At 41.1% G+C, this 27,133-nt stretch overlaps 1 protein-coding gene across 1 annotated transcript in view; it reads right to left on the bottom strand.

The window, feature by feature from the left end:
* PAX8 (paired box 8) overlaps nucleotides 1-27,133 on the bottom strand; it is a 127,431-nt gene that overhangs the window by 78,186 nt on the left and 22,112 nt on the right. The window contains exon 3 of the mRNA XM_086943386.1: nucleotides 3,623-3,679. Coding sequence (XP_086799512.1) covers nucleotides 3,623-3,679 — 57 coding nt within the window. The remainder of the gene's footprint in view (nucleotides 1-3,622; nucleotides 3,680-27,133) is intronic.

The raw sequence follows: 27,133 nt of genomic DNA, 5'->3' as shown, positions 1-27,133 counted from the left end.
GCCTGTAAGAGTTTGTGGCATACTGAAGTCAGACTACTGGTGAACTACTTACTTTTTTATAAACCAAAAAGTGTATAAAGGCGCCTCAGTTAAGGTATATCTGGAAAAATTCAGTGATGCTGGCCATAAGCGATCTTGGTATACAGAAGCAAGCCTATTAGTAAACTCCCTAGGTTTACACATATCAGAAATTGACTAAAGAAGCCTCAGTTAAGCTGTACCTAGGAAAAGTCAGAGACACTGCCCATAAGGGAATTTGGCATACAGAAGGAAGTCTATTGGTAAACTCCCTACATTTACTCACATGATGAAGAGTTGTCTAGAAGTGCTTTAGGTAAGTTGTATCTGGGATAACTGAAATATTATCCCTAAGAGATCTTGGCATATTGAATTAACACTGTTGGGAAAGATCAAGAAGAATTTGGCTCCTGTTCTTGGGAGTTTCCTTCAGTAGGCTTTGCTTAGATGGTAACATCAAGCTGGAGAGAATTACAATGTTAATCAGATATCATCACTTAACTTAAGGAAGTTGTATTAATTTCTGACATGTAAACCATTGCCTAGTTGCAAAGGCAGTAAAATGGTCAAGTCCTGAACTATCTCTATAACAGACTGCCTTATTATTTTCCCAGAGGAAAACACTTTGGGTTTTTTCAACTTTCTAGTCCTGATAACTGAGTGAGTAGTGGAATTGATTTTGTTCACTAAATCAGGCGCCGCAGCAGACCCCGGTCCTCCAAAGGTGTTGCATGACATTGCGGGATGTATTGCTGCACCTCTTGCAACACTTTTGTATGTTTTATTCCAATATTGCGTTTTTGTACAATATTTGCTTTGAAAGCCTTTTTATTGACAACCGTACCTGAACAGCCATTTCGTAGGGCATCACAAAGCACATTTTAACACTGCTGAAATCACAGAGCTCTCTGTTTCCAAGGGCCACAGAGGGCACTGATTCACTTACGACATCACAGACACAGTCTCACTGAACATAAAATCAAAGAGCACCAGTTTTACTGATTATGTCATAGAGGTAACTGTCCCACCCAGATTAAATCACAGAGCATTATACTCACCACAGATATCACATAACACACTTTCACTGATACAATCAGAGAGCACCCTGTTGCACCAAAGACATCAACTGATGACGTCCGGTCACACAGTCTCACTGCAGATGACATCAAAGAGCCTGGTGTGTCACTTTTGATGTTAGAAAACGTGATGTTGCACCAGAGCTAGTTAGGAGACCTACTCAAGAAAATGGCTCGCCCATTTCCCCCAGTAGTAGAGGATGCAGTCAACACACATGTACAATAAAATACTCAGAAAGGTATCAGAGAGCTTTACAGAGTTGGAACAGCAGCAATTACACAAGTTAAAAATAATAATTAAATATATATAGAAGCTCCGTTTGCACCACGAAGCAGCGCACTCACAGACGGGTGCTTTGAATGCGATGGTGCCTTCGCGTAAATATCAGCGCTCACGCCTTTCTCCTTCTAGATATAAGGAAAGCACTCCACAGGAACTTTGTTTGTCATCCATTACTTTCATTCATAATCCGCAGGGACAAGCAAAACATGACGCGTTTCGGCGATGCTTTAGTCGTATGTTTACATACGACTAAGGCATCGCCGAACGCGTCATTTTTTGCTTGTCCCTGCGGATTATGAATTAAAGTAATTGATGGCAAACAAAGTTGCTGTGGAGAGCTTTCCTTATATCTAGAAGGAGAAAGGAGTGAGCGCTGATATAGATATATATATATATATATATATATATATATATATCCAAGCAGTTCCTCTCGGCAGCAGCCAGTGGATTTGCCGATTTGCTAAAATAAAAAATACTGCTTTACAGCGAGAGTTCATGGTTGCTGCTTTTCCGGTGTTTTTCGCCTGGAGAGTGTGGCAGCGTTCGTTGGATTAATATATATATATATACTTATACATACACACACACATATATATATCTCTATGGGTTCTCTGTGTGTCTTGTCCCCTTTTAGTGCTTTGGGTACTTATCTATGTTGTGAACACTTACTGTTGTAAAGCACACTGACTAAGATGCTCTGTATAGACTTATCTTTGATGTGAACATTTACTGTTGTAAAGCGCTCTGATATCTCCGGGTCTAGCTATCGCTATATAAAACTCTCACATAGATAAATAAATTACTATTGTTAAGCGACTAGTGGGGTCATGATTCACAAGATGCAAAGCTTCGATTGACTCTTGATGCCCCTCCTCTCTCAATAAGTATGAATTTTGCCAGGCTATTATTGCATGAGACGTAGTTATAAACATAGCTATATAACCATATGCAGAGTACAAGGGGTTAAATCCATGCAGTGAGACAGAATGTCAATGATCTGGCTTTGCTTCAGCTGTTTTCTTCTGTCACCACCTGCGTGGCAGGTGCCACACTGTTTTTGTAAAATATGAATAGACAACTTCTGAGAGGCTGACTGGGTCATACACCCACCAACCACACGCAATACACACAACACACACTCTATGTGCCCACCACATAGATACCACAGGCATACTATGTGTTAGCATGCAGACACCATACGCAGCATCCACAAACTTCTGTGGGTTGTTTTGGGTCTTTTTAGTTACTAGCCCACCTCAAAGGGGTCGCAGGCTCATGAGCTGTGGTCTGGGCAAGGGCGGGTTTGCTGGCCTGTGCCCTCCAGTCATTCAGACCCCTTGGCTCCCCCTCTAAATTTAGCTGTTTCTGGTTTTGAGGTGAAACCACCAGTTAATCCAGTACAGGACAGCTGGAATGCTGCGGCTTTGAACACTGCAACAACGAGGTGATAGAGGGAATGTTTGAGTTAATAATCTCAGCCACTAACATCCCAGTTCATCGTTTTTCGCCCACCATGCCACCTCAGTATGGACCCAGCCACATGCAAATCAGCTTTGACCCTCCTCCAGTCAGAACAGTCCAGTCCAAACTGCCAGACCGGGTCATTCCTGAGCCAGAAAACAAGCAGCCCGGGTCTTGGAACACGTCACTCACACCCAATGGTAGACCAGTGTGATAGCAATTTACGCGGCATGTTAGTCTCAGACAGGTGTCCGATTCTGTTTACTTACAGAGGCAAAGACCCTTTTGGTACAGCTTAAACTGGCACTGACTATTTGCCCACAGTTATGGGGACATTACCGTGGTCCATGATTGCTGGAAGAATTACTGCCAGCAATGTCAGGCACTTGTGGATTTTCGCCCCAAAATTTTACCCGTCATAATTATCTCTAATCTTGCAATGGTACGGCAGTTTCGATGCAAAAACCTCCATCAACGTGGTGGACATTCATAAATATGACAGATCTGCAGGTGTCGTTTTGCCAAAAGCTGCAAGTGTAAAGGTGGTGGTCGGAAAATCCGCCGCCAACCAAACTCTAAACCAGGCATCGCATCTCTCAGTTTCCCCTGTGCTTAGTTCTCTGAGCCTTCAGTTTCACTTCCGCATGTTACGCCTCTGACGTAAACAAATAGCGGGCCTGCGTCCTTCTGCGGAGACCGCACGCTTCTGCTTTAAAGGGAAAAACACAGACAAGGTTACGTGAGACAGTGACAAGACGGAAGAGGTAAGAAAGTGAACTCTGACCTATGTGGAAGGAGTTGTTGGTGCCGATCCAGGCCCTGTCGCTGCCCCCGCTGTGCTCTGTGGACAAAGGGAGGATTTCATTTTAGGTGCGCTCAAGCGGGTACATTTCATAAGCACTAAAATCAGAAAGCGGGAGAGAGAGGGGGAAACAGAGGAGATGTTCAGGTAGGTGGGGGTCCAAGGGAGGGGGGGGGGGGGTGGAGAGGAAGTAAAAAGATAGACGAAGAAAGGTATAAGAAAGGATGCAGGGAGGGAGACTGATGGAGAAGTGTAGAGAGGATAAAGAGAAAGCGGAGAGGAGAGAAAGGTAGTGGTCAATGTTTGTATGGTAACACTGAGGCCCCTTGATAGATGAGTAGATTTACAGCTTGGAATTATTGCCCCTTCCTGATAGCACCTTTTCACACTGCCCACCACCACTGTTTGTCAAAAGCCTTGCCCATTCAATGGTATGTTTCTCTGCTGTGACTGACAACAGAGGGTGGTTGACTGGGAAATATATCATGGCGCACCACTTGTATGACTGTCATGTATGGCTGCAGTAAGGGAGATATGATGTAGAATGGGTCCGCATTAGAAGTTCTGATCACTCTTCCAGGTCAGAGATTGGGGGAGGGGAGAGGAAGGTACAGGCCTAAAGACAGTACAAGCATAAAAAAAAATACTGCACACACATGAAATATTTAAACAAAGGATAAGGATTATACTTGCTTCAACGAACCAATTGGGGGAAAATCTATATTAGCGTTTATGCCTTGGATGACTTTATACTGTAGGTAATGGAAAGTAAAAAGAGTTTCTGATCAGCAGAGAAGAGAAAAGGGCTGATGAGATGATGTAGAGAAAGATGGAACAGGAATTAGATGGGGCAGTTGGAAAGGGGAGAACACAAGAATGTGAAAACGATGGGTGAAAGGAGCAGAATTAAGAGTGAGAGAAGGAGAGAGGCAGACAGACCGCTGACCGACTAAAATCATAAAAACCAACAGTGGCCCTAAATGTTCTTTTATTACTCCTCAGTGGTGATCAGTATCTCCAGCGGTCCTCACTGTCTCTTCATGGCCTTCAGTAAGTTTCACTGGGCCGCACTGAGCCTCATTGCCTCTTATTGCCCTTAACAGCCCCTTACTGTCCCTCGCCTTCCCTCCCTGGATGGATTTCTATTGAGCCTTGCTGATACATACTTCCCCTCAGTGGCCAGTAGTGACCCTTAAGCTCCCCGGTTGCTTACCGCCCTGTCTTTCACCAGTCTTCATCGCTCCTCATTGCTTTTTAACAGGCTGTTACTGCTTTGCGTTAAGACTTGTTGCTGCTTACACATCCCCATTGTCTCATACAGACCCCAACACCCTCTCTCTGCTTTCTATTGGCCCATACGTTTGCTAATTTTTCGCACTGGCCCTGAATGCTCGACTACTTTTTATTGGTTTTCTGCTGCTCAGGAACCCTCATTAGCTCGCACCAGTCCTTGTTCTTTCCACTATCAATGACCTTTACAGCTGCTCAGTGGCCCTCACAATCCTAATTAACCCTTGCTGCTCCTCTTCGGCTTCCCCCGAACCTCTCTGACCAGAACCTCTTGACCATCTCATATATCTGCCTCGTTAAAGTAGAGTCTTATGTAATGAAGAAAGTTATGCAGTGGCTTGAGAAAAGGTGGGCGCACCATGTGCCCCATCTCCCGACCACCTCGACCTTCTTCCCTGCAGCGAAGTCACCCTCCACCTCACCTCTGCCTCAGAACACCCTGTAATCCAGCCCTCGTTTCTACATCCTCTGCATACTGGGAACTGTGGTCCTTTCTCTGCCACTAGCTAACTAAGCTCAAGCCTGCCCCGGAACCATTGAGAAGGTAGTGGAATTTTTATTTTTGCTCCAAAAGCGGTTTATTTTATTCTAAGTAATAATTAGACAGAAACATCCTGTCATATCAGTTAGAAATTATTTCAAGCTACCAAAATATGCATTTTTAAGGCGTAATGCCATAGCTAGCACAGCAAATGGATGAATAAATGAATAGTTTTGCATAGTATCACAATACATTTTCTGGCTTTGTAGAGTGGATGTTGGGAGTGTTAAGAAAAGATGGAGATAGAGCTTATGCCTGAGAGAGCTTTCTTGTCTTGGTAGCTTTGGTTCATGGACTTTCAGAACCCCTTTAAGCAAGTTTTCATTTTCGGGGCTCCTCCTCCACTTGGAACAAGGCCATGTTCTAGGCCATTTCTTGCGATCTGGTGCTCTCGTGTGACATTTTGTGGCGTTCTTGTAATGGTAATGGTCTTGACATAGTACTATTCCTGGGATTCTGTAGGAATGCTCACACTTAATTTAAGGGGTGGGTTGGTCTCTTGCAGGTAACTAGACCAATAGCATCTAGAGACGACCTGACTGCAAAATGTATTTACTACCTCTGCTTACTTAAATGGAGAGCGCTCCAGAGAGAGGCTCCTTTCACTGTAAAGGTTGCTCCTCCTTTGGAGCTATAGCATGTGCACACCAAATCGACGGTGTGCGTGCTGGTGTATAATAGCCTTTGGTTAGAGAAGCATAAATAATTTAGGGAGTCTGGAGTGGAAGCTTTGGTTGGGGGTTGGGGTTGGACTAGAACACAGTGCTATAAAGGTGCTCTAGATATTTACCCCAAAGCAAGCAGCATGGCTTCAGCTCTGGTGTGAAAGAGTCCCAGGGATTCTTGGAGCTGAAACAACTGGACTGCTTTGTGGTGGATAATGGAACATTTGGCAGGCTGGGGTAGCTGATGGAAATTCCTACCTCTGCCAGAAGGTCGTCTATAGGTAGGACTTGAAACTATATTGTTGTACATGAATTGTCAAAATGGCGGGAGGCTAACAAAATACAAAGAATCGATATACAATGAACGAGATATTGGGTGAGAATTTGGCAATAAACGGTGAAAAGAAATTGACAGAATGTTCAAATAATATAATCAAGAGGTTAATTGTTAATTATGTGTAAACAATGTCATAACTACCAAAAAACAACCGAGATCATTTGTAAAGGAACTGCGAATTTACAATGTAAGTATGTTACAAAATCCAACTATAAGATAGTTCATACATTTATTTACATTTTTTTGAAATAAGAATGAAGACGTTACACAAAGACCAAACAGATGACAGGACTGCCAATAGTGAGAGGTGTACACATATGGAAGACAAAGTAATTTCCAAATTGAAAATTCAAAGAATATTAAGTACTTCAATGAGTTCATGAGAATGTAATATTTCGACAAATTATGCTTTTGAGCACTACTTCTAACAAATCCCATTCTGTGGTAACCTTTTTAGATGGAATATAAAAAATATTTTATGATCATTAGGACACCAAGAACAAACCAAAAAAGACAGCAGAAAATACAAAAACAAAGAGGTAAAAAGATAATTGCATTTTTTTTGTGCGACACATTTAAATGAAGTACTATACAATGTATAACACTGAGTATTTAAAGTAGAAAATTCTATCTTTTTTTCACTTACTTATTTTTTAATCTAAAAGCAATAATTTAGTCATGGACTTTTTAACAGTTTTTGCCTCATTGGACCCTAATGGATAATTGTACCATTGACTGTAGCCACAGTCTATCATCTCTTCAAACCTCGATACTAATGATTTAATAGACACCTTTTACACACATGTTATTGATAATGCTAAATAATTGGGCAATAAACTCACTTGGAAATGAGCAAACGAGGCACATGAAAGGAATGAAGCACTATTAGCACCAAACAAACAAGACACCATCATATTAATCACTGCGGGCATGGAAAAAAGAAGTGATCAGCAATCCAAATGTTTACACCAAGAAAATCTGAAGGGAACTGACGACCTCACAGGGATATGTAAGTTTGAACGTGAATCGCCATGCAGACATGCAAGAGGACTTACATATATTGTTGAAGAACTTTTTAAGTTCGAACAAATGTGGGTATGCTTAGTGATTAAAAATACACCTTTTAGAATGATGTTTATCCTATAAAGCCTATTATTATTTTTTGGCGAAAATGCACAGTACTATGTACTCTCATAAAATAGGTTCTAGCTTTTTAACCAATAAGCTGTCAATCGGGGTAGATGCCTGTTTAGCAGAGATTGTGCCCTCTTTACTTTCCCGAATCACAAATATAACAGATGTAATGAATTATTTAGAGAGCAAACATCCTGGCTGCCAAGATTGTGAAAATTATATACACAAGTATATCGTCCACATGCTTCTGACATTCTATTTCGTTCATTTAACAGCAATCAGATATAAAAATTCTATATATGATGTGAACAGATTTTATCTTGGAACAAAATGTATTTATATACTGGAATTCACTTTGCAGATTGGTTCAGAGAGGATTCACACACTGCACTGGCATGTAGTACTGAGGGCAGACCTACTCGGATCAAATGGATTAATTTAATCAATGTATCATCGTTTAAGGATGGTATGTAGATAATGAAAAAGTAATACGGGCTTGAAAGGCACACTATGAAAATAGAAAGTATTAGGTAATAGTGACTACAATGTAGAACTTGCAATGGAGTATGATGTAAATCAAACAATGTATTTCGATGCCAAATGATTCATATTTTATGAGATATTACAGAGTAGGTTATGGTGACAGGAAACTTCCAGCAGTGATGTGTTACAAGCAGAATTTGAATAACAAAGGAGGCCGATTTCGTATATTCCAAAAAGGCAGTTTATGTAGGCTAAACAACAAAGCTAAAATACCAAGCAGGATTTTGTCAAAGAGGCTAGTATAATTTACATGTTTTTATCTAAACTTTACAATATTTTGTGATTGGTGAAGAAAACAATCAAGGTGAAAGAATTTACAGAAGATCTCATTTTGTATTCTAAATGAATGGCACAGTCTATGTATGTACAGCACCGGGATGCACTCTGAGGAGCATTAGCATTTTATAAATGCAGTTTTATTCATTCATCCATCCAAGTACTTGGAAGCAATACCTAATATCAATTTCCCTGTTGAAAGTCGAAGAACTTAAACCTTAGTTCATACTGGAGCAAGATATTTAAGAATCAACTGTGGATTGGATGGGTGTTACCTGTCGAAGCCCCCCAATATTACATAATGTTTTAAGTTCAACTTCATCTATGAATCCCAGAAAAGAAAACAAACGTGAGTGAATGAATTACTGAGTTGATTTTACAAATGGGCCTATGGTATGTGTGATGCATATACAAGTGAAAACGCACAACAATCGCTTCACTGCGATAGGTCAACAACTTTTATTCCAAGTCCTTTATTCACTGCAGCACCAACTAAAGTGTATATGTCCTATTATGTAGAAATCGACCTGGCCTCCACGCTAGAAGTTCTCAAAGTGTGAATGACACAGTGTAGTAAAAACAATAATCAAATACCGTAGTGTATTCCATGAAAACAGCAAAGTGAGTTGAATTAAATACTTGGGCTGAAAGTGATTATAGATGAGAAGGAAATATAAATAATGCCTATTGGGAACTAGAAACAAAATGGATAATAAACCTTGTAGTAGTTAGATATTAACTTCACATGAATGAAGAATTTCAGAGATTTGTGGGTATTAAAATCAACCATTGTCAACATTTTTGCTGGTGTCTGGGTGAGAGTTGACAAGTACATTGTGCTAAGTACTACCACTACACCTGGGCCTTCTGTTACCTACTAGTAGAAGTGAGAACAGATCATGTTACTTTATGTAGCACAGGGAGTCTTTAACTTGCATGATCTTAACAACACTTAGCTGAACAAAACAGAAAAACATAGAGGTTGGTGGAGCCTGATTGTACCATGACAATAGACCCCTTTGATTTTCATTCTGGTTGTACCATAACAAACGGCAGCTTTGAATTTGTTTTCTGGTTGTACCATAAGAAAAGATCGCTTTGAATTTGTTTTCTGTTTTTTTTCTTTTTTTGGTACTTAAGCAAAATATATATTTCGTGTTGTTTAAGGAAGAACTGTCAAAAATTAGGAGCGCAATTTAATTAGACTAGAGGGAGCCAAAATAATTAACAGAACAAGTCTATTGAAAAAAGAAACACGGGTTAATCATGATATTATCAAGTGAATGATCTGTATAATAATCAGTGATGTATTAACGTTGGGACATGGACTCAGTAGAAGAGTGTGAGCTCAACGTGAATGTACAGGGAGGAAAGAATGCTCAGTGGAACTAACTGTGAATACATTTGATCTCAGCATTATCTAAACACCCTTTTTCTAACGTGGGACTTTTAACGTATTGAGTGAAAAAACAAAATGACAAGTGAAAAGGGTATGCTCATAAACAGTGTTGAGAAGACTGAACCTTTGGGCACGAGAACAAATTCACGTGTACAGTGGGTGATGATTACGTTGTGGAGTTTAAAAGATGAAAGGGCACAAACAGGTGGCAAAAGAACACGTTATGTAAGGCAACTATACAAATATACAGATAGTTATTATACCAGTGCAAAGGTCAAATCCAAGTTTATTATCACAGTACAGCAAAACTGACTGGAGAAAAGCACAGCTGCCTCATAGATTTCATGTACCAATTACATAACACAAGCAAACATCCTTCATAATAGATACAATGCCTATGCAATAACATCTTTGCTTACTGCACAAAGAAATGTAATTCTGGGTTTGGTTAAAACAAATATACATGAAAAAAAGGCAGAGGCATAAACCATACATGCAGATGTGCAGAGTATAATATGCTATTTATTACCAGTGTTGGAAAGAAAAGGGTTATCATGACTCACCCGAGGATTTACCTCTCATGATTTATCAACCCCCTGCAGTGAAAATATATATGGTATACCACACGAAACCATATAGGGGTTCTGATTTAATCAAAAACCACAAGACAAATCACTAAGTGGTTTGTAAATGTCACCAGAAACCCGAGATGTAAAACTGGACCTTATGACATGGTTACCGTTATGCCTTTTTAAAAATATTCCATGTTTATTATGGGAAAAGTGGCTTGGGAATTATGTTTTTTCCTAAGTCTAGCTAACTATGGGCACTGACTAAAATTAGATTGTCTAGGTTTTGTTTACTTTTCATGGATATCATGGATACATTGTTAATAAAACAATGGGTAATGAGGAGCCAGAACATTTCTGGAGTCTGTGGCTGCAGCTTTTACAGAATAATTATGGATTTATAAATGTTGCTACTTACTTGGCAGTATTTGCAGATTTCATAAACCTCTTTTACGTCAAATTGATCAAGATAAACTGCCACATAATCTGCCCTTTCGGGCACATAATTTAGATAGCTTTGCAGCATAATATGGTCTAACATACCACTTAATCCTCGTAGTCCTGACCATGGCAAAGACTAACAGAGAGCTTTGGGGGATGTCATATTGACATTATGTCATAATGATGAAACTCAGATATCACAAGGAACCATGAAATATGGATTTTTTATGTCATTACATTTTGTGCAATAAAACCACCAAAAGATGCAATATTACTCGATACATTAGGGTGCAATAGTTTATGATACAATGTATATGAATATATGCTTTTATATCGTCACAATGTTTTTCATGTAGGGCAGTGACATGTTCTGGAGATAATTTAGTTAATTATTCTTCTATTTACAGAGCATCTGAAACAGACATATTGCACGGAGTTCTCGTAAATTTACACCTAATAATGATGATTGAAAACCGAGGACCAGCTTTTAAGAGACCGCATCACCAGTGAGACATTGCATGGCACAACATTTTTATTAAACATAATTCTATAGAACCCAGAGTGTATATGATATCTTTATAACATTGGCATCCAGGTTGTGTAGATATGGAGAGTTGGAGATGGTGGCTCTTTATAGATATTTAGAAGGTATTCTGGGATGAGGTCCCTCTCAGTGTGAGACGGCAGGGTGATTCATTGGAGGGGTTTCCAGAGGCAGAAGTACTTGAATATCTAGAAGCTGCAAAGGGGCTTAGAGGTGGTGGAGTGATATGACTGAAGGGGACAGTCATGGGTGCTGAAGAATCTGTTCAGCACAAGGCAAAATGGGTGGAGGAGAAACATTCCCATTGATAGCGTCGAACACCATAGCCTCTTAGCCCACCATAGTGGACTCTACTGGCCATTAAAGGTCACCTCCAGCGTTACAGGCCTTAGCCGAAGGCCTTTAACAGGGAGGGTGCCTTTATTGGCCGGTAGAGCCCACTACAGAGGGAGGGCTCTAAGGCTATTAGAACATTCCGCCCTTAGAGGGCAGAATGTTCTAAGTTGTAATACAGAGGCCTCCACTCGGGCTCCAAGAGGCCTTTTATTCAGAGCAACAGCTGTGAACAAACATTGGAATGTTGGAGCTCTTGGCTTCTACCAACCATAAGAAGCCCAGAGCCCTCCATGTTTTCAATGGAGCTCCCAACATTCCAATGTCCTCATAGACTGCGGAACATACTGTGACCCAGAGTGGCTTATGGCTACAGGAGAGGATGGGATCTGGGAAGGTCCTGCTGGATGAAGTCGGATGGGGAGGCTCTCTCTCCTAGTCCAGACTGCTGATTGTTAAAGCACTAATCGGGGTCTTGGGAGGAAGGTACATGAGGTGCGAGCATTTTGATATTGTTGAGCTGGTGGCCGGGAGGAGGTTAACATGAATGAAGATAAATAACAAGCCTCATTTCGCTGATGAAAATGGACCCCAAATTTTCAAGAGGAGAAGTAAGACTGGATCTGGGATGGAATGTTTGTATGGGCTGGGGTGGAAAAAAAATCAGATGATCTCGGACTTTAGGTTCAACGTTAATCAGTGTGGTGCTATCCTGTCCTGGATGCCAGAGAAGCAGTTGGTCACAGAAAATTAGAGTAAGCTTGAAAGGGTATTTTCAGTGCTAGACTGATCGGAGAACCTGAATAAGGTGTTTCTGAGAAAGGATTGTTTTTTCCTGCTGTAGTATGGTGAAAAAATACCTTACCTTGGACATCTTATATTATCCATGATAAATGGCACTGTAGCGAGTTATTGACTGAAGCTGGGAAAGACAGTAGTGAGGCTGATGGTGTCTATCTAGGACAAAACTGCTATTGTAAACTGGTACATATCAGAGGAAGAAAACTATACAGCGGCAACAGGAAGTGCTGGTTTTGTCATATAGGATGCAGGCACATCTCTGGGTGGCAAGGGGATAGGGGCCTGCTGTTGGGGCTGACCTTATCACACTAACTAAATCAGGATCACCATTAGACCCATGTCCTCCTCAGATACTTAGGTCAGTTTCTAATTTAATAGCACCTGTGCTAACAGAAATTTGCAATAATATGTTTTCTTCGGGACACTACCCCTCAATCTGGAAGAAGGCCATAATTAAACCCCTTATAAAAAAAACCCAACCTGGACCCGGCTGAGCCGAAAAGTTGCCGACCAATTGCAGCGCTCCCTTTCCCTACTAAAATAATCGAAAAGATCATGAACAGCCAATTAACTAATTACATCGACCAGAACAATCTTCTTGATGACACACAATTTGGCTTTAGAAAGGGCCATGGGACGGAGACAGCAGATGAAGTCAGAGCGATTATGGACCAAGGAGGTGCAGCAGTGCTCATCCTGCTGGACTTATCTGCTGCCTTCGACACGGTTGATCACAACATCTTGATCAACCGTGTAGGCAAACTGGGCATCATAGACAAAGCCAAATCTCTTCTGGCTTCCTTTCTGTCAGACCGCTCCTAAACTGTTAAACTGGGTGACTTCTACTCTCCTGTCTTCTCACTACCGTGCGGTGTTCCCCAGGGCTCCTCGCTGAGTCCGACACTATTTAACATCTATGTGTCGGACTTGGCGAGGGTAATTCAGTCTTATGGAATGGGGTTAACATCGTACGTTGATGACACGCAGCTGATATTAGCCATCCATAACAATGGAGAAGCAGTAGCAGCAAATTTTGAAGATGGAATGATGGCAATCAGTACGTGGATGGACCAGAATTGTTTAAAGTTGAATTCGGAAAAGACCGCGGTCCTGATCTTCGGCTGGTTGACTCCATCTTGGTCTCCCACTTGGTGGCCGACAGATCTGGGCTCTCCCCCAACTCCAGTAAAAAAGGTCAGAAATCTATGGGTTTTATTTGATGAGAAGCTGTCGTTCATGAGTCACGCAAACGCAGTGGTCTCTTCATCCTTCTATACCCTCCGAATGATTAGGAAACTCCTGCAGCTTCTTCCGCTGTATGCAGGCAAGACCCTTATGTGCACGTTAGTACTATCTAAAATGGACTACTGCAACGGACTATTGCTAAACGCTCAGGAGCGAGTCATAAGTAAGATGCAGTCAATCCAAAACGCGGCTGTTAGAATTCTGACACGGACACCTAGATTTGTATCAATTTCCCCCATTGTTCGACAACTACACTGGCTTCCATTTCGAAGCTGTGCAAAATTCAAGGCTTTGTGCATCACATATAAGGCTATGAATAATATAGGGCCACATTACCTGAAAAAAGCGTTATGCACATACATGCCAACTAGAACTCTACGTTCTTCTTCAGCTCATCTACTGCCAGTCCCCCGTACGAAAAAGGTAAACTGGGGAGACAGGCGCTTCATTGTCGCGGTCTCTAGACTGTGGAACACTCTTCCTTTCCACATAAAAAAGAGCCCTTCACTGTTGACATTTCGTAAGCATTTGAAGACTTGGCTTTTTGATCAAGCTTAGGCTACCTTTCTCTCAGCATGGATCTCTCCTCAATAGCGCCGAGACACCTAAGGGTATTTGTGCGTTCAATAAATTGCAAAAATAAATAAATAAATAAGGAATGCCGTGACTGTGTATACCTGATGGGGTAGAAAACAAAGTTTCCAGTTCAGGAGATAAAGCTCTGGTGTAATCGACAAAAACCTAACTTATTGAGAAATGTTGAGAATTCTTATTTGCAATTCCCGGGAAACCTGTAGTTTTCTAGCTTTCGACCCTATATGTTGGGAAATAGTGATGAAATTCAGTGGTTTAGCACAATTTGTTTTTGAGTTTTATTATGGAGAACAACGTGGAAGAGGCACACCCACTACCTCACTAACTTGGCGTAGTATGGGGCTAGTATTAAATCTATTTCCAAGGCTTCCAATAGTTCGCAGCCTTCACCTGGCATCTGGAGGTGTATATAACTGTGCAGTCTTCAACCTGTAGTATCTAGGGCCACTTGCATCAAAAATCCATTTTACATTCCTTAAATAGAAAATTTTAGGTAATCGCTATTTAAGGGATGCAAAATGGTATGTAAGATAATAGTGATTACCTAATGAGATTCCTAAAAATTCGCACTCACAATCAGGTAATAGTACTCTATTCATCCCTATGGGCCTCAAGGCCCATAGGTGCGAATGGTTTTGCATTACCTAATTTGCGATTCCCTAATTGGTAATCACAAATTAGGTAATCCAATACCAAGTATGCCCGGGGGTCTATGGCCCCCTGAAGCACCCCCTAAAAAAATGTGCACATGTAAAGCGCACACATGCCACTTTGAAAACTGCTTTTTTGTGCATTTCTCAAAAATTGCACATGGTTACCATCTAATTAAAATTGATGGTAATAGCATTTCCTAAATGCACAGTTTGCATTCAGAAAATGCTTGGTTTTTGCGATTACCTAAAATTGCAACTACAAAGCCTTTCATACATCTTGAAAAGCTATTTTGCACTCGCAAACGGCCAAAATAACCTATTCGCACCATTTGTGAATGCAAAATTGTTTGATACATTTGGACCCTAGTCTTCTGAATAACTGTATTTAAAACTGATCTGAAACAAAAGAACAGTCGTATTTGTGCACCTAAAGAAGCAAATAACAAAACTTAATAGAATCTGTAGTGTCTAGAAAAGACAAATGAAGATTGTAAAGGGTCGCCAATATAAAATGCAAACTTGTCTCCCGAACACTTTCTACTTAGGGCAGCGGTGTTTGGTTGCTGGTGTGGGAGGACTTTGGTAGGACTTTAAAGAGGGAACTGAACTGCTATGGTATTTATATTTTTGGACATTTCTGTCTGTATTTATCGATATTAACTTTTTTCTCAGACAGTGAAAGAATTAAGCTGTAAGTACTATATTTCTACGCTATTTAACTTATCATTTATTTGTACTTTTCAGACACAAAAACATTCCATATAGAAATATGAACACATATATTTTATCCTTGATTGTCATCGCTGTGTGGAGCGCATTAGAAGGCAAGTGAATTTATCCTGAGGCACGTAGCTGCCAAGAGGACTCATTTCATGACTGACAAATGAATCCAATCTTGGCTTTTTAATTGTCTTTTTCGTTGTTTTTTATTTTTTTTAGTTTGGTGTGTTTACAACATAAATCTGAAGTACTACGAAAAAATAAATAAATCTTTCTCGAAGCATAAACTGCAGCATTGCAAAGTTTACCATGTTGCAGGCGTAGTGGTTAACAGTAACACAACCCATTAAAACTATGATTATATGTTCATATAAGTCACTTAAATGGTATTCCCTTGTCTGTCAACAGACAGATGATCAAAGGGGCCCATCTATCTTTAGGCTGCGATGCCACAGTTAGTTCATCTACATATGTTACGAGTTGATCTATGCAATATACATGGTCTGTGAGCCATTGTTGCTTCACCTGTAAGTTCCGTTTGCCCCAGCTAATTGCTAGTCTTCTCTTCGCCATCAATAATGCGAGTGCCGCCAGCTTGCACATTGCGGGGATCACATTTTTGACAGAGCCCAAGAAACATATGTGAGATTGCTGTTCTACTACTTTCAATAGCATATTTGATACAGCCCCCGTTACCTGTCTCCAGTATCGGGAAATAGGGGGGCACCTCCAAGCCAAATGGATGAAATCCACCAGAATGCTGGGATTTTTGAGTCTGTACTGACAATGGTAAAAGTTGAATTACAAATCATAGAATGCAACATGCGGTTGGTAAAAAGCTGGGACAAGGCTCAAGAAGGGTGCTGCCGTAAGCGATACCTGTTATAGAACCAACTTACTGAAAAAGGGTATGGAAATATCCTTAATTTTATAGACAGTACTTCAGATAACAAATCTGTGAATTGCTTTGACAGCTCACAACACTAACACTGTTCCTGATATCACATTTCCCTAAAGCAGTTGGAGGATTTTCAGCGCTACTAATTTAGGACTTAAAAGTAATCAGATCCATTTATTATTCATCAATGTAGACATTCTACACCAATCCCCACCTATATGGCCGTTATCGATAAAAAACAGTTCACGCAAACTATACGTATGAAGTAACACCTAAGACTAAGGGAACAAATAACCTATTGAGAGAAGAAAGTATTAAATATTAAACAAGCACGGTCCTCCTACTTGAAAAATAATTCCCCAACATATTAACAACACTTCTTTAAATCCTACGATGAGTCAAAATGTTGACTTTTCGGTCCCATATAAGTGTCTGTCAGGAGCATCATCAGTACTTAGTGATGGTTATAGACTATTCAAAGGAATACGGTGCTTTTAAATTCTGGGTTAAAATTGAATCAAATCTAAACGTAATTCTAAGCTAAGGCCAATATTAAATTGCCCCTGCAGTCCTCGTTGTTCCAAAACTTTCCACTACAGCTTTGATAAAACATTGCATTCATGAGTTTCACATGGATTTAAAAGGGGAACAAGTCTCAATCCAATCTGTTGAATTTTCAGGTTTGCATCCACGAATTTTAAAAATATGGGGAAGAGAAACATCCAAGTGTCCTTTCTGCTCCATGACCAAACCGTACATTGCTCTCAAAGCCATTCTTCTTTTATTTTTCAGGATTTATGCTATAATTTGACCTACAATTTAATAATGTTGCATTATGTATATATCTTTACAAAGAATTGCTAAAAGCACAAGGGAAACATTTTTAATTTTTGATATATTGGTTACCAGAGCTCTGTGTTGCTAATTGCTAAAGGGTATACACGATGGTTGTTATTTTAAAGGTAACCAGAGCCCAGGGAATCAGTCTAGCCAGGTGAGTGACTGGCCTACTGGGCAGCTCTCAGTAGTCTCTAGCTTTCCACTAGCTTTTGCATGAGGTCTCTCAGGCTAGAGTGCTAGACAGAACCCAATGGTGCTCATCTAACTGGTAGACGTGCCTCCGCAGGGGCGTTCAGGAAGCTAGAGGAGGGGTTCGATCAGGTATAGCTGGTCTGTGGGATCCAAGCGCTCTGCACCAGGGGGCAAAATTCAGTAGCACGTGATGGCAGATTGAAAATAGCTAACTCCCTAACGCATGAATTTTTACTGCCATGGTCATACTTGATACTTCGATCAGGCTCACTATACTTTTCTGCAGCACTCGTGCAGTGCTAAACAACGCCGCTAAGCACAAACCGATGTACTGGTGCGCTTTCTGGTGCTAAAGTGGTGTAGTGCAGAAAAGTGATGTGAGTGCAGCATCACAAACGCTTTGCATGAGCAAATCGCCTCTTGTAAATGGATGCAATGGGAGTGTAACAGGTCAACAATAGTGCAAACCCCCTAATTGACACAAAGCCTGAAATACTAAGCTAACATGACCTAGTTTTATATTAGGTCCTAAAGGCAAATAAAACCATGCACAAACATGAGGCACACTGAATATCTTATGATAGCGTGTCATTTCGGCGAAATTGCTAATTTTACGCTGCTTATGCATTGCTCGAGTACAAATCTCACACCAGTCATTCATTGTTGGATAGCCTTTGCATTGTAACACACTGCTTGACTGTGTGCTAAACCTCCTTTTTTGAACACATGTGGCCAATAACCTCATGGACTCTTGGCTCTTAGCAAATATCATGCTTTTAAAGTTTTTTACCATTTGCGCAATGTAAAGTGGCAGATTTTCTTTCAACAGCACTGAGCTAAGTGAATTTGACTACATATAAGCTTAAGTAATGCCTGTACGTCAATATACACTGACATTTAATGAAACAATAAAATAACCAGCAGTGCGCTGAGGTATGCCAAACATTTCTGAAATACCAAAAAGAAATACCCATAGATATTTTGAAATACACTGAAATACCAAAAATATTCACAGGTACCTTGATAAATATATTGATAAAATTTAACAGTGCCACATGTGTAAGGTTTACAAACTTGTTTCTTACTTCTAAGAGTAGCTCCTCTTAACGGATGCGCACTAAACATGCCCAGATATTTGTCCTGCCTAATTTTCAATGTTGATGGCAGGTTTGGTGATGTTTACCCAAGCAGGGGGAAGGGGTGATATGTTTGTGGTGTGCTATTTTTGCGATGACGAGATTCGAAATAACATTAAATAGATTCACCAAAAATGTAGTTCCTACTGATCATGCATGAGATAACATATAAGTATAGTTCTGATTAAAATTGATTTGAAAAGCAACCATCTTGGATTGGTATATCCTTGTACTGGTCTCCTGGGACCTGGTAAAACCATAGCTACAAACACAATTTTTCCAACATGCAATGTGATGGATGTGACCACAAGCCTCAGCAAAAACATGTCAAACGCTTCACTGCTTGACGTTCATTGCAGCATTTGCACTTTGTAATTGTTATTTTTGGGCAAGGTAAAGACAGAAAAGATTCACTAATACTTCAGCTTCTAAGCAGCTTTCTAAAACGATATTTAGTACAAACAACCAACTGATATACTGCAGCATTCAACTGAACCAAGTTAAAAAATGGTACCCCAACAGACATCGCTAGACCATAAAATTATTATTTATCAGTTGGGCACTTAAGCAGGAGCTATTTTCCCAGTTCACTGCAGGGAGGAACTAGCTCTCGTAGTGATGACAGAAACATCACACCACCAACAGGGAGAGTTGCCTCTCACTGAGCAAAAACACCAACACACTGACTGCAAGAGTGTGGTCTCTCATTACCATATAAATATCAAGACTAGAGAGGTGCATCCCAATGACGAAAGAAACATGCACACTGACAAGAGACGCGTGTCAGTGACGACAATGAGCATACATTCTGACAGCAAGAAGCAAGTGTCCTTTCAATGGCCACGAAGACATATGAAGCAACGAGAGAGAACCCTCTTACTGAGGGTATAACCATATGCAATTTAAGATCACACACTCCACATATCATCATATGCACAGATGACATGATTCAGTAACCAGAGAGATATGTCTCTCTGACCCAAAAGAGTTGGGTCTGTCCCTGACCACTGAAACCTGCACACTCCGAGGTGGGGGTGGAGGGGTGCTACCTTGCTGGACTTCAGAAGGTGACCGAGTATAAAGATGCCTTTACCTTTTGTGTTTATCTTGTCACATTTGCTGTGTGTTCAAAGACAAAGATCAAATATCGGGCTATGTCTTTTGACAAATTGCTGCTTATTCAGAAACCAGCGTTTACTTTTATTTCTCTAAATGTGACTTAGGTGATAATATTCCCGAGTTACAGGAAGTGAAAGTAAAGGCTGTAGGGTGTCTTTTTTTTCTAACACACAACAACATTTTAATACCTGTAAATGAATTATATACATATTTCTAAATATATCCGCAAGTAGGAAAGCCCAAGTGAAGCACATTTTTTGTAATTCGGAAGTGTGATGGAAACAATGATTTTGTTAGGATCGGAAACAAAACGAGACACTTTACTTGGTGGTGTGCAAATGATATAAAATCATGGAACCTGATTTCCACACATTATTATTTCTGGACTAAATCGTTTTACCTGTAAAACTGCATACCTATGCAAATGTAGTCGCCGATTCAACCAAAAATGTGCTGCCTGTAAATGACCGAGCACTACCCTTCCAGTGCTCCAAAATGCTCCACCGGCTACGTACCACACCCTTGGCACTCTCCTGCTGAAGGGGCGTGGCTCATGTGCTACCCGTGTTCTTTGAGTGACTCTTGGATTTTTCTGTCAGCACACAGGCAGTAAAAGGGGCTCTTTCTGACTACAGGAAGAGATTATTCAGTGAAAATGAAAGGCACCACTCACTGAACATGGACACATGAACTGACAGCAATAGAAGGGAGTCTCATTAATCCTACTATGCTAATGACAAGATACATCTCTTACGGCCCACACAGCAATATGAGCTGTCGCTATTTGAGATTCTTTTCAGTGGACAGAAAACCATATACACGGACAGCAAGGTGGCTCTTTCGCTGAATACAGACACTTGAACTAGCAGCAATATTTCGACCTTTTATTGAGCATAATAACACATGAGATGGGACTTTTAGCTAGCCACAGAAGCGTATATAAAGAAAAGAAAACAAAGGTCTCTCACAGACCCAGGAAACACATGAACACGGACCATGAGACAGGAGTCGTCATCGGTCAAAAAAGATATACACCAGCTTACTACCGACCACAATAGCATATATACTGACAGAAGAGCAGTGCATTTTACTCACTATGTAAAAGTGTACACAAGTAACAAGAGAAGTCTCTTTCTTTGACCATAGACGCACAGGACCTCATTTACAGCTGAGCAGTTTTGATTCTCTCTCACAAACGTGATGAATATCCTGTCTGCCATATTACAAGTGCCATAGGATTTAATGTGCCTATAATATGGCTGATAGCAGGAAAGGGCCTATCATAATCACAACTCATTGAATTACTGACCCTTGACTGGTTCTCTTCCTAGCTGTCTGACCGATTCATTATAATCTCAGGACAACTATCAACCTACCTTTGGGCACCCCTAATGTTTGGTCCTGACCCTCTCATATTTTGCCTTTAAACCACACCTCTAGGTTACATTACATCTACATTCAGTTTCTCATACTGTCTCCTTGCAAACAACACTTTTTTTTCTTTCCCCATTTTTTTTACGCACTGCCAGTTTTGCATCACTAACCGTCCTAGGGGAAATCCATCACTGGATGGCTTTCTGCTACCCTACGCTAACCTCTAAAAGTCAAACAACATTCTTGCCTGCCTCTGCAATACAAACCTTTTAATTGTCCCACCACTTTTCCAATATTCACTCTAATATAACTTCCCTCTGGTGGAAACCATCTTGTCGTGTTTACCTTCAACACTATCTGGGAATCTTTATCTCAGCTACAGCTGTGACAGCCAGGTAACAGGCGCTGACTATACCTGCCACCTACAGCCACTGCTCTTTTCATACAGCCAGGTCCCTAATCAATCTAAGCCCCTCCTTGAGCAACTGCACTGGCTTTCAATCCGGCAGAGAACCAAATTTAAAATATGTTGTTTGATTCATAAATGTCTAAATGGACAAGGGTCCGCCTACCTTGAGAACAAATTTGTTCCCTACATTCCAACTTGATCGCTCAGGTCCAGCAATAATCTTCTTTTAGTGTTCCCCCATGCTAAAAAAGCTAGACATGGGAGCAAAGCACTATCAATTACAGGACCCACTTTATGGAACAAACTCCCTCTGTCTCTGAGACAGTGTAAAGAACATCTTACATTCAGGAGACAACTGAAAACTGTACTGTTCAGAAATGAGATCTAGTCCTTATTCCTTCACACCTTTCTGTTTCGAACGGGCTCCAAAAGCGCAGATATACTCCACTAGGAGTCGATTCAAGCGCTATATAAACCAGCAAATAAATAAATAAATAAATAAATCTAGGAGTTGTGAATACAAATTACTATTGCACCCAAATTCTGGTTGGCGTACACTAGTACTTATTCTCCATCCTAGGCAAAGTGACTGATTTCACCACACTTTAGTCTACCAGACAGACCTCTTAACGCAAAATATTCTTATGATTCTTACGGCTGTATCCCACGATAGAACCCATTATAAATTGCTGCCCTTAGTCATCAAGACAATGCATGGAATTTCCTTCAGGACACCATAACAAACCCATCCCCCTACACATCTGCAAGAAACATGCGACCTTCCAGCCACAACCTACTCATCACTCCTAAACCCTGCTGTGCCATATTCATATTTTGGTCCTTCGGGATCTCCGCCATGAAACTTGCTCCATGCCAACCTGTGACACCTCTGTCAAGCCCTTCAAGATTGCTCTGAAAGCCCACCTCCTCCCACTGCAACACAATAACAGCCATTGACACTGTCACCCCCACAACCCAGCCTAACAACACACACTTGAAAACACTGCCTACCAGGACTGGGACTGTCAAATACCACTAAAGCATGCATTGAAAACAAGATAGATGACTCCCCGTGGCACTAAAAATATACGCTGACCGCAAGCAAGGTGTCAAGCCAGGTAGCATTCAATGAAGAAGAAAGAGGAAAGCCTTTCACTAAACATTGAAAAATACACGGTAACAGAAAGGGAGGTACCACTCCATGATCTCAGAAAGACCTACCATGATTGCAAAATAAATTTCTCTCATTGACCACAAAAACATGTACCCAAAGCAAGGCAGTTTTCTCATTACATTAAAACATACATGGACAGTTAGTTGGCTCACGGTGACAATAGAAATATAGGGAAACCGACTTTACAATGTGGGCAGAGCCTCGCGTGCAGTTTCCCCGCAAGCACAACCACACATGCCTTAACCACGCATATGTGTGGTTAAGACAGGACACAGTTTAGTTGTCAAGGAATAGGAACAGGAAGTGTCAGAAACAGGAAGCTCGACGTGGACGGCTAAGAGGGGCTGGGAACGGGTTTGGGGTGGTGGGAGGTAATTTTTGGGGTGGGAAGTTTTTAGGATTTAGGGGGGTTCATAGTTGTTTATAGGGGAGGGGTCTGGGTTTAGGGCTCAGGGTGAGGGGGTCAGGGTAGTTTTTGGGGTAAGGTAGTTTTTTGGGCTTGGGGGGAGTCGGGTTGTTTATAGGGCAGGGACCAGAGTTTTAAGGCTCAGGGCGGGGGGTGGTCGGGGTAGTTTTGGGTTTTAGGGATTGGGGTTGTTTTTAGGGCTCAGGGCGTTCGGGTTAATTATAGGGAAGAAGCCAGAGTTTTAGGGCTCAGTGGGGTTGGGGTAATTTAAGGTTTTTGGGGTGGGAGTCAAGTTAATAGTAGGGCAGGAGCCAGGGCTTCAGGGCTCAGGATGGAGGGGCTGGGGTGTGAACTTTACTACACATGCCTTTACCAATCATGTCTTTACCACGAAATTGCATGGTAGAGGCATGCGTGGCTCAGGAACACGTTGTTCAGACACATTTGTTGTTCGGGCCGCTAGTAAAGGCATGCATGGTTTAGCCATGTGTGCCTCAGTCATACAACCAGAAATATATGCTGGCAGCCGAAGAGGTGCCACTCACTGACCAAAGGAAGCTATGCACTGACAGCAGCAAGACAAGAAGAAGCACGAACGGGGCCTTTCACTGACCATGGAAAAGATACACTGGCAACTAGAAATTTGGGAAAAAATTCCAAAGAAAGAAAATAACAGCAAGGAAATGCACCACTCTATAACAAAATGGTACCTATACCCAAAGCACCTTGAAGGGTGCCTCTAATTGACCATCGACAAAATATACACTGGACAGCAAGGGGAGTGCTGCTCATTGAACAAAGAAAAACATACACAGACAGCAAGAGAGGTGCCTCGTGCTGAACGAAGACACATATAGAGACATCAGGAGAGACGTATCTCATTGACTACAGAAACTCATACAATGAAAGCAAGCCTGGCCGTCTCAAAGTACTTTGGTGCCCTAAGCTATGTACATATTTTGCAACTCTCCTTCTTGGCTTCCATGCAGCTACACTGCTGTTCATTAGTGTGCCATCCAGAAGGAGGCCACATAGACAAGAGTTTGCATCACCTTTTCATTTAAATGGCCCTGACCACAAGGGAACTTCCTGCCATTGACTATAAAGAGATACTCTAACAATGAGGGGAATGCCACTGGCCATACAAATATGGATAGTTCTTTCTAAGGGATTCAGAAATATATACACTGACATCAAGAGTGATGCATTACCACCTATAGAAACAAAATCAAACCAATAGCAAAAGAGATGCCGCACAATGACAATAGAAAAATGTACACATACGAGGTATACAGTCGCTCACTGGGTGGGGGGGGGGGGGCAGCCACTGTCTAATACAATATTCATGCTGATAAATGTGCTTTGTTTTTACTGAAAACAACAGAAGGGTACTAATCTGCTCTGTAATGGGCCATCACTAACATATTTTGCTGTTCATAACCTGGCTGGGAGTAGGCCTCACAGTGGGAGGGCCTCTGAATGATACTTGTACGCATTAGGAAGACCTTTCTGACCAAAACAGTATGTTAGCAATCATGTTTTTGATTGTATTTTTAAAAGGTATAACTGTAAAATTTAAATATGTTTATAAATAGTTAATATTGCCAATTGTATAGAATACTTCTGAAAAGAATACTCTTCCATTCGGAGGAGGGTTGGATATGGGTTTTTTTAAACACTGGAGGGGGCGTGTGTTTAAACTGTTTGAAGACCACTGCACTATAACCTGAAGGCAAAACACATTTGTCCCACTACTCACATAACACTGTACACTGACAACAACAGAGATGTTTATTTCAGTGGCCATAATGACACACAGAATGATAAGAGTGATGCATTTTTCTCACCGTAGAATAGTATATGCTGGCGAAAGAGATGTGTCTCACACCAACCAAAGAATGTACACTGACATCAAAGAGGTGCATTTCACTGTAAATATTCTAGTAGACGAAAACGTTGAGAAGCATAAACACATAAGCAGTCACCCCACTGCACTTATGGTGGTGAGAGTGGTGCTTTTAGCTGGCCATACAGATGTATACTTTAACAGCAATATGAGACCTCTCCATGGCCATAGAAACGTGCGCTGGTAGAAAAAGAAATATCCTTCCGTGGTTACAGAATCATATGCTATACGAGAGGTGCAAATCACTGACTATAAAAACGCTGACATCTGTTTTGAACTGGAGATCACATATTGATATGAATCTTGACAACTTTAAACCAGACTTCGATCCTTCTGATGTTGGTAAATTGAGTGCCATTAAATTGGACCTGTGTAATTATTTGTGCACTTAAAAACGACAGAAGTGTGGTATAAAGAAGTGTGTTTAAAACAAGTAATTAGCATGAACAGTATTGTCACACTGAGCAAGAGATGGGCATTTTATTAATAATTGAAATATATGAACTGCCAGTAGTAGAGGGGCCCCTTGCTGACCATAGAACATATACCTATTACAGACAGCAAAAAATGGTGCCTGTCACAGACCATAGAAACATATACAAGGAAAGCAAAAGAGGTGCCGCTCACTGAACATAGAAACATAACCACTGACAGCAGGAGAGGTGCCTCTCCCTAACCATAGAAGAATTACCACTGACAGCAGGAAAGGGGGGTGCACCTCACTGACCATAGAAACATGTACACAGACAGCAAGGGAGGTAGAAATCACTAACAATAGAAACAACCCTGACAGTCTCATTCCCTCTCTCCCCACCCCCCTTTGCTATTTTGTCTCAATGTCGTTTGTAAGCTGTCTATCTTATAAAAGCAAATAAAGATATTAAAAAAAAATAGAAACAACCCTGACAGCTAGAGACTTGCCTATTACTGGCCATAGAAACATGACCACTGACGTCAAAGGGGCTGCCTCTCATGACCGTAGCAACATGTAAACAGACCGCCAAAGAGGTTTGTCTTACAGACCATAGTAGCGTAGAAGGTCTGCGAAGAGGTGTCTCTCTCTGACCATTGAAATATATACACAGACTGCAAGAGCGGTGCCTCTCATTAACCACAGAAACATACACATGGATAGCTAGAGCAGTGCCTCTCACTAACCTTAGAAACGTATACACAGACTGCAAGAGAGGTGCCTTTCACTAACCACAGAAACATACAAATGGCTAGCTAGAGCGATGTCTCTCGCTAACCATAGAGACATATTCATGGATTGCTAGAGGGGCGCCTCTCACTAACCATAGAACCATATACACCGACTGCAAGAGCGGTGCCTCTCACTAACCATAGAAACATATACTTGGATTGCTAGAGGGGCGCCTCTCACTAACCATAGAAACATATATACAGACTTCAAGAGTGGTGCCTCTCATTAACCACAGAAACATATACATGGATAGCTAGAGAGGTGCCTCTCACTAACCATAGAAACATATACATGGATAGCTAAAGAGGTGCCTCTCACTAACCATAGAAACATATACATGGATAGCTAGAGAGGTGTCTCTCACTAACCATAGAAACATATACATGGATAGCTAGAGGGGTGCCTCTCACTAACCATTGAAACAAATACACAGACAGCAAAAGCAGTGCCGCTCACTAACCACAGAAACATATACACAGACAGCAAAAGTGGTGCTTCTCACTAATCATAGAAACGTATACACAGACAGCTAGAGGGGCGCCTCTCACTAACCAAAGAAACAAATACATAGATAGCTAGAGGGGCGCCTCTCACTAACCAAAGAAACAAATACATAGATAGCTAGAGGGGCGCCTCTCACTAACCAAAGAAACAAATACATAGATAGCTAGAGGGGCGCCTCTCACTAACCAAAGAAACAAATACATAGATAGCTAGAGGGGCGCCTCTCACTAACCAAAGAAACAAATA

Source organism: Lissotriton vulgaris, chromosome 11 (assembly GCF_964263255.1).
Source record: "Lissotriton vulgaris chromosome 11, aLisVul1.2, whole genome shotgun sequence".
NCBI lineage: Eukaryota > Metazoa > Chordata > Amphibia > Caudata > Salamandridae > Lissotriton > Lissotriton vulgaris.
Note: the sequence above shows the minus strand (reverse complement) of the source record. Positions and strands in the feature narration are given on the sequence as shown.